The 15,540-nt window shown below is 35.0% G+C and overlaps 1 protein-coding gene across 1 annotated transcript; it reads right to left on the minus strand.

The window, feature by feature from the left end:
• Positions 1 to 2,991: 2,991 nt before the first annotated feature.
• Positions 2,992 to 3,588, minus strand: LOC145068072 (putative mitochondrial protein AtMg00310). The gene has a single exon (XM_079015062.1). It carries the CDS (start codon positions 3,586 to 3,588, stop codon positions 2,992 to 2,994), a length of 597 nt encoding a protein of 198 aa, XP_078871188.1.
• Positions 3,589 to 15,540: the final 11,952 nt, after the last annotated feature.

A 15,540-nucleotide genomic window follows, 5' to 3' on the forward strand; every position in this document is an offset into this window, starting at 1 on the left:
CCACATTACACGTCTATGCAATTTATTAAAGCTTTAAGGAGCATTGTTTAATTCTTGAGTTCCATAATAAAAGTCTACGCAATTTAAGCAAACCTTTGATGAGCATTGTTTCATTCTTGAGTCCACATTAGAAGTCTATGTAATTTACCAAAGCTTTGATGAGCATTGTTTAATTCTTGAGGTCCACAATAGAAGTAGTCTTCGCAATTTAGCAAAGCTTTGATGAGCGTTGTTAAAATTCTTGAGTTCCACAATAGAAGTCTATTCAATTTAAGCAACGCTTTGATGAGCATTGTTTCATTCTTGAGTTCCATAATACAAGTACTCTTCACAATTTAGCAAAGCTTTGATGAGTAAACCTTTGATGAGCATTGCTTCATTCTTGAGTTCCACGTTAGAAGTCTATGTAATTTAGCAAAGCTTTGATGAGCATTGTTTAATTCTTGAGTTCCACAATAGAAGTAGTCTTCGCAATTTCGCATAGCTTTGATGAGTATTGTTAAAATTCTTGAGTTCCACAATAGAAGTCTATGCAATTTAAGCAAAGCTTTGATGAGCATTGTTTACTTCTTGAGTTCCACAATAGAAGTAGTCTTTGACATTTATCAAAGCTTTGATTAGAATGGTTTAATTCTTGAGTAGTCTTTGATGAGAATTGATTTGATTCCATATTAGAAGTCTGTGCAATTTAGCAAAGCTTTGATGAGCATTGATTAATATTTTAGTTCCACAATAGAAGTAGTCTTCGCAATTTCGCAAAGATTTGATGAGACTGTTTAATTCTTGAGTTCCATAAAAGAAGTGTATGCAATTTAAGCAAAGCTTTGATGAGCATTGTTTCACTCTTGAGTTCCACATTAGAAGTCTATGCAATTTAGCAAAGCTTTGATGAGCATTGTTTACTACTTGAGTTCCACAATAAAAGTAGTCTTTGCAATTTAGCAAAGCTTTGATGAGCATTGTTTCATTCTTGAGTTCCATAATAGAAGTCTATGCAATTTAAGCAAAGCTTTAATGAGCTTTGTTTCATACTTGAGTTCCACCATTGAAGTCTATGCAGTTTAAGCAGTGCTTTGACGAGCGTAGTTTAATTCTTGATTTCCACAATAGATGTATTGTTTTCAGTTTAGCAGAGCTTTGGTGAGCATTGTTCAATTCTTGAGTTCCACAATAGAAGTCTATGCAATTTAGCAAGGTTTTGATGAGCATTGTTTAATTAATGAGTTCCATAATATATGAGGTCTTCGTAATTTAGCAAAGCTTTGATGAGCATTGTTTAATTCTTGAGTTCCACAATAAAAGTCTATGCAATTTAAGAAAACCTTTGATGAGCATTGTTTAATTCTAGAGTTCCACATTAGAAATGTATGCAATTTAGCAAAGCTTTGATGAGCATTGTTTAATTCTAGAGTTCCACAATAGAAGTAGTCTTCGCAATTTAGCAAAGCTTTGATGAGCACTGTTTAATTCTTGAGTTCCACAATAGAAGTTGCGATTATTCAATTTAAGCAAAGCTTTAATGAGCATTGTTTCATTCTTGAGTTCTACAAGAGAATTCTATGCAATTTAGCAAAGCTTTGAGGAGCATTGTTTCATTCTTTTTTTTTTTTGAAAGAGCCAAAGCTCATGAAACTTTATTAAAAAGAATAAAAAAAATACAAAACCAAACAAAAGTAAATCAACCAACAAAATACAAATCTAACCAACCTATCCATAACCAACTACCTACCCACTTTTTAATAACCAACCTTAACCACCCATAACCCCAAAAATCCTTATTATCGTTAAAGCTAGCCCAAAGACATATTGAAAGTGGGAAAAAAGGTAACTTCACCCCCTTGCACCACCAAAACCCCCAAAGATCCTTAATACCAAAGCAAGGGGTAAGGCCCTTAAAAAAACCCACAGTCCAAAGGCCAAGCTTTAAGAAAAAACCCAACAAATCCACAATACTATCTAAACAAATAAAAAATAGGAACAATAAAAGAAAACACTATTATAACACCCATTATTGCTACTACTTAAAAACCCTATCAACCTATCAATCCTGAACCTTCTGCCACTTCTCCTCCCATCGATCCTCCTACTAAATCTATTACTTCTTTTATCCTCTTCAAACAGAAAGATCATCCACTTAGTCTTCATCAAAAAAGACTCCATCTGAATGCTAATATAATCCAACTTCATCCTTTGCAAAAACTTCCTACACATCAAACAGAAGCCAAACCACAACAAACTAACACTAATCCTCCAAAAAATCAGAACAAGTTTCATACTAGACATGGCATCAATCACATGTCTAAGATTCTCCATTTGGATAATCTCAATTAAGATCATATCCAAACAGAAAATCCCATAGGTACAAGTCACATGATTTGAAAGCAAGCTCTCAAACCAGTAACACAATCTGTCAATTCCTTTGTATTGAAACTTATTCCAAAAATACCCCCACCAATTCACAAAATTAAAATCACCAAAATTAAACATCCTCCTTTGCCAACCCCAAAACCAAGAACCATCAACCATCAATCTAGAATTTCTCTCCTTCTAAATATGGGCAACACAAGTGGCAAAAACACATTTATTAACCAGATTCTCAATAGGTTTCCTTTTAAACAAATTGCACAGCTTCATAACCAAATCATTCCAATCATCAACAAAGAGATTAAGACCAATCTTATTACAGAAATACATCCAAATAAGTTGAGAATGATCACATTTGAAGAAGAGGTGATCATGGGAATTTGGAGAAATAGCACAAAAAGGACAAAGTAAATTACCAAAAATTTCCCAACCTCTGACACGATCCTGGGTCTTCAATCTATTCAAAATAGCCATCCACAAAATAAGTGAATTTCGAGGAATGCAATTACCTTACCACACAATATCATACCAAGGAACTTTGTCTCTAAAATTATTTATATCACACAATACCTGTTTGCATGAAAATTGTTTACAGGGGTTCTTATCTCTCCAACCTGTAACATCCCTCTAATTAGGCTTAATGCAAAACATGGGGACATCCTTCAATCCAGGGAATTTATTAACCCACTCAACTGGCCATATATAGATATCGTTAACTAAAACATCATTGACAATGGAAGTATCACTAAATCCATTGCTAACCCAATCTCTTCTAGATATAATAGAACAGAATATACCAATTGGGTGCCACCAATCATGCCAAAGAGAATTATTCATCCCATTTCCCACACACGAAACAATATGGGGCCTAACAATTTTCCTCACCTCAAGGAACCTCTTCCAAGTCCAGCTCATAATCTTCTTCTGCAAAATATCCCAAAAATTCTTGTCACCAATGTGATTGGTTTTCATCCACTGGACCCACAGATAATTTGTATTATTAATCACATTCCACACATGTTTAGCTAACAAAGCATCATTCCATTTCCTTAAATTCTTCACTCCTAAACCACCATAAGCTTTAGGCCTACAAATATCATTCCACTTGACTTTAGCTTTCCCTTTGACTATCTCACCATTCGCCCACAAGAAACTTCTACAAAGCTTCTCAATCTCTTTAATAGTAGCAATGGTAATTTTACAAAATCGAAGCCCAATACACATGAATAGAGGTCAAAACAGAATTAATGAGTTGCAGCCTCCTAGCAAACGATAAAGCCTTGCTTTTCCAATTGAAAACTCTCATCTTAATCTTCTCAATAAGCTGTTTACAATCTCTGCCAAATAACTTAGTAACAGACATAGGAATTCCCAAATACTTAAAAGGAAATTTTCCAATATCAAAAGGAAGAATGCCCAAGATAATCCTTCTTATATTGGGTTTAACACAACTAAAGAAAATCTGACTTTTCTCCATGCTCACCTTCAACCCTGAAACTTTTTTAAACTCATCAAGAGCATCCCTAATAACTCTAGCTGAATTCCCATTTCTATAAGAAAAGACTAACAAATCATCAGCAAAGCATAAATGTGTAATTTTATGGGACATATACTTACTATGAAACTTAAAATTCTGGTCATCTTCAATTTTCTTCAAAAGGATGATATTAAAAACCTCCATAACTATAGTAAATAGGTAAGGAGATAGAGGATCACCCTGCCTAAGACCCCTCTTACCTTAAAAAAACCCGAAATCTTCACCATTAAAATTCAACATGAACCACAGAGATGAAACACAAGCCATAATCCACTAAATCATTATCGGATGAAACCCAAACCCCAGGAGAATCCTTTTAAGAAATTTCCAATCCACCTTATCATATGCGTTTTAAATATCAATCTTTATGGTGCATTTGGGAACTCCTCTCTTATTTTTAGACCCCACAATCAGCTCCTGAGCAAGGAGAATATTATCCAAAATAGATCTCCCTGGAATGAAAGCTGATTGATTTTTGCTCACAATATCACCCAAACTATTTTTAATTATGTTCATTATAATCTTACTAATACACTTATACAAAGTGTTACAGCAAGCTATAGGACGGAAGTCAAAAACTTTCCTTGGGAACTCCACTTTAGGAACCAACACAATTCTCGTAGCATTAATCCCATTCAACAATTTACCAGTCCAAAAAATTCCCTCACAGCTTTACACACCTCCATCCCAACAATGTTCCAAGCACTTTTAAAAAATTTGGAGGAGAACCCATCTGGACCAGGGGCACGATTGTCATCAATATCAAACATCGCAACTTTAATTTCTTCATCAGTAACCACTCTAATCATATTTAAAGCCACCCTACTATCCAATTTATTATGAAAGAACCCATCATTAAAACAACAGAACTCAGTAACATCTTCACAACCTAAAAACTTATTGAAATGGGTCACAAATTTATCCTTCATAGCCTTCCCACTAACCCATCTTCCATCTTCATCAAGAACCATCAAAATACGATTTCTATTGCCCCTGCTCTTGACAACTCTATGAAAAAACTTTGTATTATTGTCCCCTTCTAGTAACCAATTTATCTTAGATCTCTGGTAAAGAAGCTTTTCTTCATCATTACACGCAACATTGAATTCAAAAAAAATATTAGCATGCTCCTCCCTAATCTTACAATCAAAAGGATTAAGATCAATATCAGCTTGTTTACCTTCCAACTCCTTTCTTAACTCTTGAATTCTCTTCCCAGAACCCCTATGTTTATTGCAAAGCTCCCGACAATACTTTTTAAGAATCTTCAACTTTTGACACACTTTGAACATAAAAACCCGTCAATATTAGAATCCCAAATTTCCTTAACCAATGGTAAGAATTCCTCCTTCTCAGTGATAAAATTGGCAAACCTAAACAAAGGTTTCCATCTCAATTTGCCAACAGGAACATTTAAAATAGCAGGACAGTGATCCGACACCCTATAAGGTTTAAAAACTGCATGCGGTAAAGGTTGATCTGAAACAAATTTCAAATTGACAATCACCCTATATAACTTCTTCAAAAGACCCTTATTCCCAGCCGGAGTTTTATTCCAAGTAAACTGAAACCCAGAGCAATTCAGATCTTCTACTTCAATCAAGTTTATATAGTCAATAAAGTCATCAACTCCTTTCGGAGTTTTAGAACAACCTTCAGAATATTCCGATGGCTTTAAAGCAATATTAAAATCACCTAAAATTCCCCATGCTTCCTTCTTAACAACCAAAATATGTTTCTTCAAATTATCCCATAATAACCTTCTCTCAAGATAATTCGAAGCAACATATATAAAAGAAAAATACATGCTATAGTTGGAATTACAGGACCTAACATAACAGTGTATAACTTGTCTAGATTGAGAAATCACCATCACATCAAACAGTCTAGGATTCCATCTAACAATTATTCTAGTTCCAGCCTCACAACTACTATTATTAGAAACCCAATCCCATTGACCAAAGGTCTTATCACAAACATTCTTAAGATTTAAGACCTTGACATGAGACTCCACCACAACACATATACCTTGTTATTACTCCTAATAACATCAATAACCTCCTTCTGTTTAACAACTTTATTCAAGCCCCTGACATTCCAAACCCCTATGGACATCATTGGGAAACAATAGAGTTTTTGGCATTTACCACCTCAAATGCCTGAGAAATCCCATCTTTGCTATTACTATTCCCCTGAACCATCATACTATTCTTCATTTTATTACTTTCATTCCCTACATTACCCTTCCCAACAAACTTAGAAGGATCCAACTTATTATTCATTATTCCAACAACATCAGAAGAAGAATCAACACAATCTCCTTCCTGATGAACATCAACTTTCCCCCCCCCCCCCTGTTGCATCCTCTTCCATTCTATCCATAACTTCCTCATCAATCAATCCCATGATTTCAAAACTATTTTTATTACTGCAACCATCACTAGAAACAGTCTTATTTTCTAGACTCTTGTTAACACCCACTTGTATGTTATCATCCTTTATAACATTCCCCTGTGCCTTATTCTCCTTTTTCTCCTGATTACTAGCCAAAGCCCAACCATTAACAAACTTCTCATATCTTATATTCTTTTCCAAATTCCAATGACCCACCCCTTTATTATTCTAATTCCCATTCTGTCCCTTTCCATTACCACCTTTATTCCCATTATTACCTCTGAAATTATTTCCCCTGTTAAAATTGCCATTCTTCCCACTATATCTCTGATTATACAATTAAGCATGACCATCCATAGATTTACTAGTACCTTCACCATCTTTATTTCCTGTAACCTTCTTATAAACAACCTCCATAAATCCTTCATCATTTACCACTTCCTTCCCTTTATTTCTCTTATTGTTCCCATTATCCCCATTCACCACTTTATCTTCATTCAAAGCTGCCAAACAAACTTTATCCATATGAACATAAACCTTGCAGTGATTACATCTAGAAGGAATCCACGCATACTCCACATCAAAACTTTGAATCACAGCAGAATTAGAAACAAAATCCCAAGTAGATACCTCAATTTTCCACATCCACTCCTTATCAGCCGCCATTTAAACAAGAATTCGAGCATAAGCGTTCCTACCCTTGTGTTCCAAACACATCTCCTCAGTAAAAGAATCAAAAGCCAGAGGAACCCCCAACTTACTCGCTATAATACGCAGATTTTCCCCACTCCATACTTCCAAAGGCAAATCAAAATTTTTGATCCATACCGGAATTTTATCATGACTGTTCTTAGTTAAGGTCAGACCTGGTCTCCACCTTTGGAGAAATAATGGCATATTATTAAACATTTGCCATGGACTTCCCTCCAATATAGATAACATCCCTTGCTCATCACTAAATTTAAAAAAGAAAAATCCTTTACTATTCATGAATATCTCCTCAAGTCCTACATTCTTCCATAGCCTTCTAACCTCTTTCTGAATTACAGGAAATTCCAACTTCTTATCAATCATATACCCATATAAAGTATTTGTATATGGAATACTCACCTTCTTTAAATTCTCAATCGAAATAATAACTGGTCCTTCTTCTTTACCCTTTTCCCCTGGAATAAATTTGACATCAATCTTACCCTTATGCCTATTACCTTTTAACACACCTGCATAAGAGTTCAACAAGTTCCCCTGACCATCACCATCCATCTTCTTACAACTATTAGCATTACCCAAAATAGAAGGAAGCATATTAATACTGTTAATAACAGTACCAGACTTAAGCTTCGAATTATACTCATTATTCCTCACATTATTAACCTCCTCTTCCATCACAATTTCCTCATCCTCACTAGGCTCATCCTCACTAGATTCATCTTCACCAGACTCTTCAGAAGAAACATAAATTTCATTACCATCTCCTTTCTCATTATCTTTCTTATTCGATTTTGACTTATCAACATCCATTTCTTGATACAAATTACTATGTAAGTCCTTCTTCTTAGGAGTTTCCTCCTTCAACTTATTGAGAAATTGAAAAACAACTCCCGGAATAAATTCTTCATTACTCATAATATTCTTATCACCATCCTTGATACCTCTTTTTGTTGGATTAGTATCTAAGTCCATAACGATTTTGGTATGTACTTGACCCGATTATGAGCATGGTCCTTTTGGGTTGCCTTCACCATAGCAATATGTAGGATGAATTAAGGAGAGAGAGGTTTAAATATGATTTATTAATATATTATGAGAATAATATATTAAAGGAGAAATCATATTGTTTAATTAATATTAGTCAAGAATTAATTAAGAATTAATTTTTTGGCTAAAAGAGATTAATTAAATTTAGGGGACTGGACTGCAATTATTGGATAATTGAGTTATTGGGCTAAGGAATGCTAAACGAATAAGGGGTGAACGAAATTATCATGGAAGCCCATCAGATTTTCGTCCATGACCTTATCCAGAAGGTTCCATGGGCTGCTTAGAGTTTAAGCTGTCCATTAGGGTTTTGACTGAAACCCTAGCAGCCCACACAAGTATATAAAGGACCCCTTAGGCCCCAAAAACGTGGGAACTGATTCTCTAGGGTTTCTAGTCGTTTTTGGCAGCCTCCTTTCTTCTCCTCTTCATCCAAGTTGCATAAGGTGTTTGTGACTCCATTAGAGGTGCAACACTTGAGGCACTAAGCTTTTGAAGCCAATTCAAGCATGGAGTTGATTGTTAATGGAATATAACAATCAAAGGTAATTCTATAAACCCTAATTCAGTTTATAATATGTTAGATCTAAGTTTAGTAGTCTTGGATTCAAAGCATGTACAATAGAGAAACCTAGATCCAAGCATTAGGGTTTGTATGAGCACATAGGATTGTTCTTATGCCTAAAACCCATTAGTGGTATCAGAGACTTGATTGGTTTCAGTTTTATGTGATGCTTAACTGTTATGTTTGCTTAAAATCGTGTTTTTTGCCACTGCCCGACACAACTCGGTGAGTCAGTATCTGGACTCGGCAAGTTGGCCCTACTCAGTCTGACTCGGCGAGTCAGTGCGTCAGGCAGAGGGTATTTCGGGATTTAGCTGCTGTTTTGACTTGGATTTGATGCTTAATTTGTTTTTTGAAGTTAAAATCCGATTTTTATCTTAAATTAATGATTATCCTTGCCAAAACAATAGATAATTTCAAATCTTTTAAATATTGGTTGTTTATATGATAAATATGGATTATTTCAAATTATTTGGTAATTATCTAGTGACTAAAATAAGATTAGGTCAAATATAGATAATTATGAAATTAATTGTTTAATTTATGTTATTTGTTATTTGATCCCTAATGTTCTGAAATGTTTCAAAACTTGCCCTCAAGTTTTGGAATTTAAAATTTGACTAAAAGTTTAATTTTGAAATGTTAAATTCTAAAACCCTAGTAATTTGAAAAGTTCAAATCACACCCTTATGGTTTTATTAATAAATTAAAGTGCATAATTAAAAGTGATTTAATAAACCCATAAAGTTTTGGTTTACATTAAAAAAAATAAAAGTATAATTTACTACGTTAAACCACCTAGTATTTTAAAAGTGTAAAATACACCCTATACTATATAACATTAAAAGTCTAGTATTATATATGTATGAGTAAACAGTCAGTCTTACCGTTAGTAGGCCTCATTCACGAAGCTGGTCTATAAGGGGTGTTTAAGGAAATTGCCTATAAAATGGCGATTGAATGGGTATCCACTCTTACCCACCGCACTCTTGACTAGTGGAGGGTCGTTAGCCGAACGGGTAGGATAGGACAAAAAGCTTCCATTATAAGTATAATGAAGTATAAAGTAACTAAATGCTTTTTCAAATTCCCAAATCATAGTTACTTTAGGAAAAATGTGAAATTGTATGCTAATCCATAGAATTACACTTCGTACCCCTGTCAAACGTTAGTGGAGCGTGTGTGGTTAACCGGAACACTAATTTGGGGATGACATTGGTAGCAAAGGGTGACTCGATGTTTGTCATAGATCAATGGAGCGTGTGTGGCTAACCGTCACATTGATTAGGTGATTGTAGCATTGGGTGCACCACGTGATTCGTATGGTTATTCACACCTTATTTGTGATCCTCGGCATCCCAGTCACAAATAGTAGGGCATAATCGAGATTAAACATGCCATTGAAAAGTTCAATGAATCTCAAAAAGATCTAGGAGTTTCAATTCATTTAAAACTTAATCTTCCTTTTCGTTTTTCATGGTGGAAATTGGTAAATCGCCATTTACCTACCTTCAGATATTTTGCAACTAGATTACGGCATCCCTTTTCTAGGTTGTAGAATATTGTGTTGGATCCTAGCCTTAATAACTCATTTGGGTGTTTTATTAAGGACTCAATCAACTTAACTTGAATTTTCTCCCATTTTGTAGATGTCTGACTCTAACTGTGGTATTCCCGAATCCCAAGGAAAAAGTGTTCCTAATGAAAGTGAAAGCTTGATTCAAAGTGAAGGATCACTGTGGACTAGTTTGATTTCACTTCCTCCTCTTTTTCCCGTTGTTCCCCCTAACCCTAATGATCGAAGATTTGAAAGGTTCAAGATCATCGAATCCCTATTGGAAATGGAACATCAAGATGGCAAACCCGTGTGTGCTCACATCCTAGGGATGAAATCACACATTGATAGGTTGATTATGTTGGGTGCGTCTATCTCAAATAAGTTGGTTGTGGACTGGGTTCTTCAGTCACTCCCTGAATCATATGATAAGTTCGTAAGAGAGTATTATATGATGAAACTTGACGCAACCCTCATTGAATTGACTTACATGCTTATTGTTGCTGAATCAGAAATGATTTGGCGAAGTAATGGAGCATATTTGTCTGATAACTCAACCAACCATGCTTCCATGGACACCACCTGTTCCTACTGCCAAGGGAAGGGGCAATAGATACGAAGCTGCCCGAAGAACCTGAAGGATCTAAGAGATAGGAGAGTCAATAAGTATGGCTCTACTTCAAGTATGAAATCCACTATCTAACTCCATTTAAATTCCTATTCTTTATTCATAATGTGATAAGATTACATTTGCATGTTTTGCAGGATTAGAGAAAAGAGAGGAAGTTTGATAGAAGAGCAAGATGAGTCTGATCACGAAGAAATGGATTTCGATCGCATGAATTCGAAGATCAGATTTTGAGCTTAGGAAGTTATGATAGATTTGTTGGGAGTATATGATTACATAGTTTTTCATTTGAATTTTGCATTGTAAGGACATGTTTTCCGCTGTTTTTATGAATAAAATAATTTTTTTTTATCTTATTTGTTTATCCTTGCAATGAAATATATGAAAAATTGATGTTTGTGTACTTCTATTATTAGCAAAATGGATTTGATTCTTAATTATGTTATTTGTGGAAATGTCGAAAGTGTACCAAATAGGGAGAGTTTCTCATCGCCCAAGTTTCAATTGGACAGAAACTTGGAATCATGCAATGTGTATTGTATGATGAATGAAAAACTTTCACCTTTGGGAAACTTAGACTAATTCTTTGGCAAAGTGTCAATTGAAGGACTAGGAGATCAAGTATACTAGGTTGTGCGTTGATCAAGTCCACCACAAGAGTGACAAAGATATTCGTCATGATTTACTAAAGATTAGTAAATATGATTATACTTATAAGATTAAGTGTAATTCTGAGTAGATTGAAAGAGTTTCAATAAATAGTAGAACGAATAAAGAAGAATCAAGTAGGCAGAAAGATAAAAGTTTCTCTATTCTAAGAAGAAGGGAGAGTACCTTTTATTGTGTTTTATGACAAGTCTTAATGATTAAGAACCATGTCTCAATTGATCCTCTAAGTGAGTCCTAGTGTAATTGCATGTCTAAGAAGAGGAATCAAGAATTGTAGAAATGGTTAAATCAAGAAGTCAATCATACTTCGTTCCAATATCAAGTCTTAGAATCAAGATTGTGACATTGAGTGAAAAGTCTAAAGTAGGTTTATAACACTCATCAAATGTGGAATTTAGAAAAGTTTTTGTGACAACCCGAAATTTCCATTCTGAACAAACCATATCAAGACAATAGAGCTTAGAACAGTTCCAGTGAAATTCCAGACTTCGGGTATAAGTTTGGCAGTTTTTCAGGATTTACACTTAAGGAGATATCAGGAGAGTGGTTGCACTAGGGTTTTGTGCAACACTGTTTTTCCAACACTCGGTTATATTAGAAATCATTTCGGGAATAAAAATATTTTCTGCCAAAAATATCTCAGGACTATAAATAGATTTCTGAACCAAATAATTCATTAGTTACATTTCCAATTAGAGAAAAGCCAAATTCTCTCTCACGGATCTTCGGGTTTTTATCCCAAAACGTGAGTACTTCAATATAGTTGTGTTATATAGCTTAGATTGTGCTTAATAACTTCAAAAACACGCCAGAACAACAAGATCTGTGAGTTTACTCCCCAAGAACATTTGGAGAGTAAACTCCTTTTCGAAAGCCAACTGAGGCCTAGTCCTCCCTTAAGCCATGAAACTAGTTTGGACTAGTACACTAACTAGTTTAGGGACAGAAAACAAACTCAAACAACAAGATTTGAGAGTTTACTCCCCAAGAACATCTTGGAGAGTAAACTCCATTTGGAGAGTAAACTCCTATATGTGGCTTAAATGCTACCTAGTCTTTTCCCCGTGTTGAGTAACGAACTTAGGCTTGTAGATAAGTGTGTTTGAGACTAGAAAACAAACAAAACCCAAAGATTCGGGAGTTTACCGCCCAAGAACACTTGGGGAGTAAACTCCATTTTAAGGGCTAAAGGTGTCCCAAAGTCCCTCAAAGCCTCGGATCTCAAACTAGAAGCCTACATTACATGTTTAGACCACCAAATCAATTAATATTCAAGGGAGAAAGAGAGTTCACGGCCCAAAAGGTTCTAGGGTCGTGAACTCCAGTAAATGGTGCCAAATGGTGCCATAATTCCTCCTAAAGCCTTGAACAATTGCCTAGAACCTATACCACATGAGCAAGAGACTTGAAAGCATCAAAAACACCCATACTTAAGAGTTACGGCCACAAACTCTAAGGGAAATGGCCTTAGGGCCGTAAACTCCTAAATGGAGTGTTTCTAGACCTTAAACCCTTCCAAGAATTTAACCACCAAGTCGGTATAATTCTAGGAATCATTTGGAACTTCAAAACACACCAAACACCATGGTTGGGAGTTTACGGCCGTAAACTCAAGAGTTTACAACCGTAAACTCCATGTGTGTTGGTATATGAGGAGTAAACTCATATATGGGGTCCTTTGGAACCCTAAACCCAAGTACCACAATAGCTTAGATGCAACCCTAAGGGCTTAAAACACTTATATAAAGTGTTTATTTTGTCTAGGATGTCTTAACATTATTAATTAGTGATTTGAGACTAATTGAGTGCACATATGTGTGAATATATGTTCATTAGGACCGTAGTGTGTGTACAAGTCCTCACTTGACACCTAGCAATCCTACGCCTTCCAGTTCATCCGAACTACCAACAACAGGTGAGTTCATACCCCTTAATCAATGTTTTAAATGATTTTAAATGTTTTAATGGGGGGGGGGAATACAAGTAGAAAACAGTATGTTATTAAATCAATCTTACGTATTTTATAACTGTGTTTTCACTCAGTAGATTTCACATATTTCAAAAGGTGACACATGAAGTGGTTTTCTATCTTAAAATACCTTGATAACAAAAGTATTAGTTTTGAAATGTTTATTAAAATGACATCAAGCCATTCTTAATTATTGTTCAAAACTCCTAGATATCTTGCAAAACCATTATTTTACCTTCTTGAATCAAACTATACTTATGCGCATATGTTCATTTATATGTTAGAGATTATAGTTTTCACCCTTCATTTAGTTTCCAATACTCTTGGGTAGCAAGGGTGCATAAATCTACTTGAACAACCAATTACCTTCCAGTTAGCTATCATAGGGATAGTTAGAAGATATCAAACATTATTACTATTACAAGGAATCACACAAGAGTCAGTTCATTCATGAGTCTATACCAATACCTTACATGATACATGAGTACACTTACTTAGGATTACCTGATACATGAATATGTTTACATATACTTACCTGTTACATGAACACACTTACATGAATACCATACAGGAAGACTGTTACTTAGGTGCATTATCCTGTATTTACTTACCTGGATACTTTTACTTAGAACTACAAGGATGATTTATTAGTAATTACTGTGTAAATTATCTTTCCTGTCCCAGTTCAATGGGATGATTCGGCGGGACTTACCATTCCGAACCCCACTGATTAGCACCAGTGGTCGATGAATGTCTATGGATGTTTAAGGTTGTCACTTATTTAGTAGTTAGTGACGGGACTAACCATCCCTCTGTCCACAGTTGCAACAGTGGATGAGATGTGAATCTTCGGAAGATCATTAGGATAGCGATCTGTTTTAAGAGATCGATATCGGGACTAAGCCTCCCTCCACCCTGCTGCCGCTACAGAGGATGAGGGGACACTCTTCGGATGTCCATAGGGTCTATCTTTCGCTTCGGGGATGTCGTTTTTGTCCTGGTAACCAAGACAATAACACTTACATGATTATATTTTTCCTGTTTACTTTATTTTGTGATACTTTCACATAAACGAGGAGTTAGACTAAGTACTCTAGTACTAGTCAATAGAAAGGAAAAGCTATCATATTACTTACAAAACATTTGGGTCTTGGTAGAAGACTACTTAGTCATAACAAAACATTCGGGTCTTGGTAGAAGACTACTTAGTCATAACAGAACATTCGGGTCTTGGTAGAAGACTACCTAGTCATTACAAAACATTCGGGTCTTGGTAGAAGACTACTTAGTCATAAAAAAACATTCGGGTCTTGGTAGAAGACTACTTAGTCATAACAAAACATTAGGGTCTTGGTAGAAGACTATCATATCATTTTCCTATTTTACTTTATTTTGCGAGATATTCACATAAACAATGAGTTAGACTAAGTACTCTTAGTACTAGTCGATAGAAAGGAAAAACTATCATTTTACTTACAAAACGTTTAGGTCTTGGTAGAAGACTATCATATCATTTTCCTATGTTACTTTATTTTGTGATGTATTCACATAAACTATGAGTTAGACTAAGTACTCTAAGTACTAGTCAATAGAAAGGAAAAACTATCATTTTACTTACAAAACGTTTAGGTCTTGGTAGAAGACTTTCATATCATTTTCCTATGTTACTTTATTTTGTGATATATTCACATAAACGATGAGTTAGACTAAGTACTCTTAGTACTAGTCAATAGAAAGTAAAACCTATCATTTTACTGGTCATAACAAAACATTCGGGTCTTGGTAGAAGACCACATTTCATACTTATATCAACTGTTCTATTTAAGGATTTATACGACATTCTTAACAACATTCCAAAACAGGACAATAACACAAATACTTATGAATTCACCAGCTTTAAAGCTGATACTCGCTTTCAAAATAACTTGTATTCTCAGGTCATCAGTTAGACAGGTGCGATGGTCAGGTTTTTGAGAAGATGGAGCACAGACAAGACTCGCCTTATTTTGATTATTCATTTTATTGTTGTACATTATGAAAGAACACACATGTATTAAAACTCTACTTATAATGCAATGGATGATGTTGTTGCTTGTTTATT

This window comes from Lactuca serriola, chromosome 8, assembly GCF_051521515.1.
Source record: "Lactuca serriola cultivar US96UC23 chromosome 8, Lser_US96UC23_V15, whole genome shotgun sequence".
Taxonomy (NCBI): domain Eukaryota; kingdom Viridiplantae; phylum Streptophyta; class Magnoliopsida; order Asterales; family Asteraceae; genus Lactuca; species Lactuca serriola.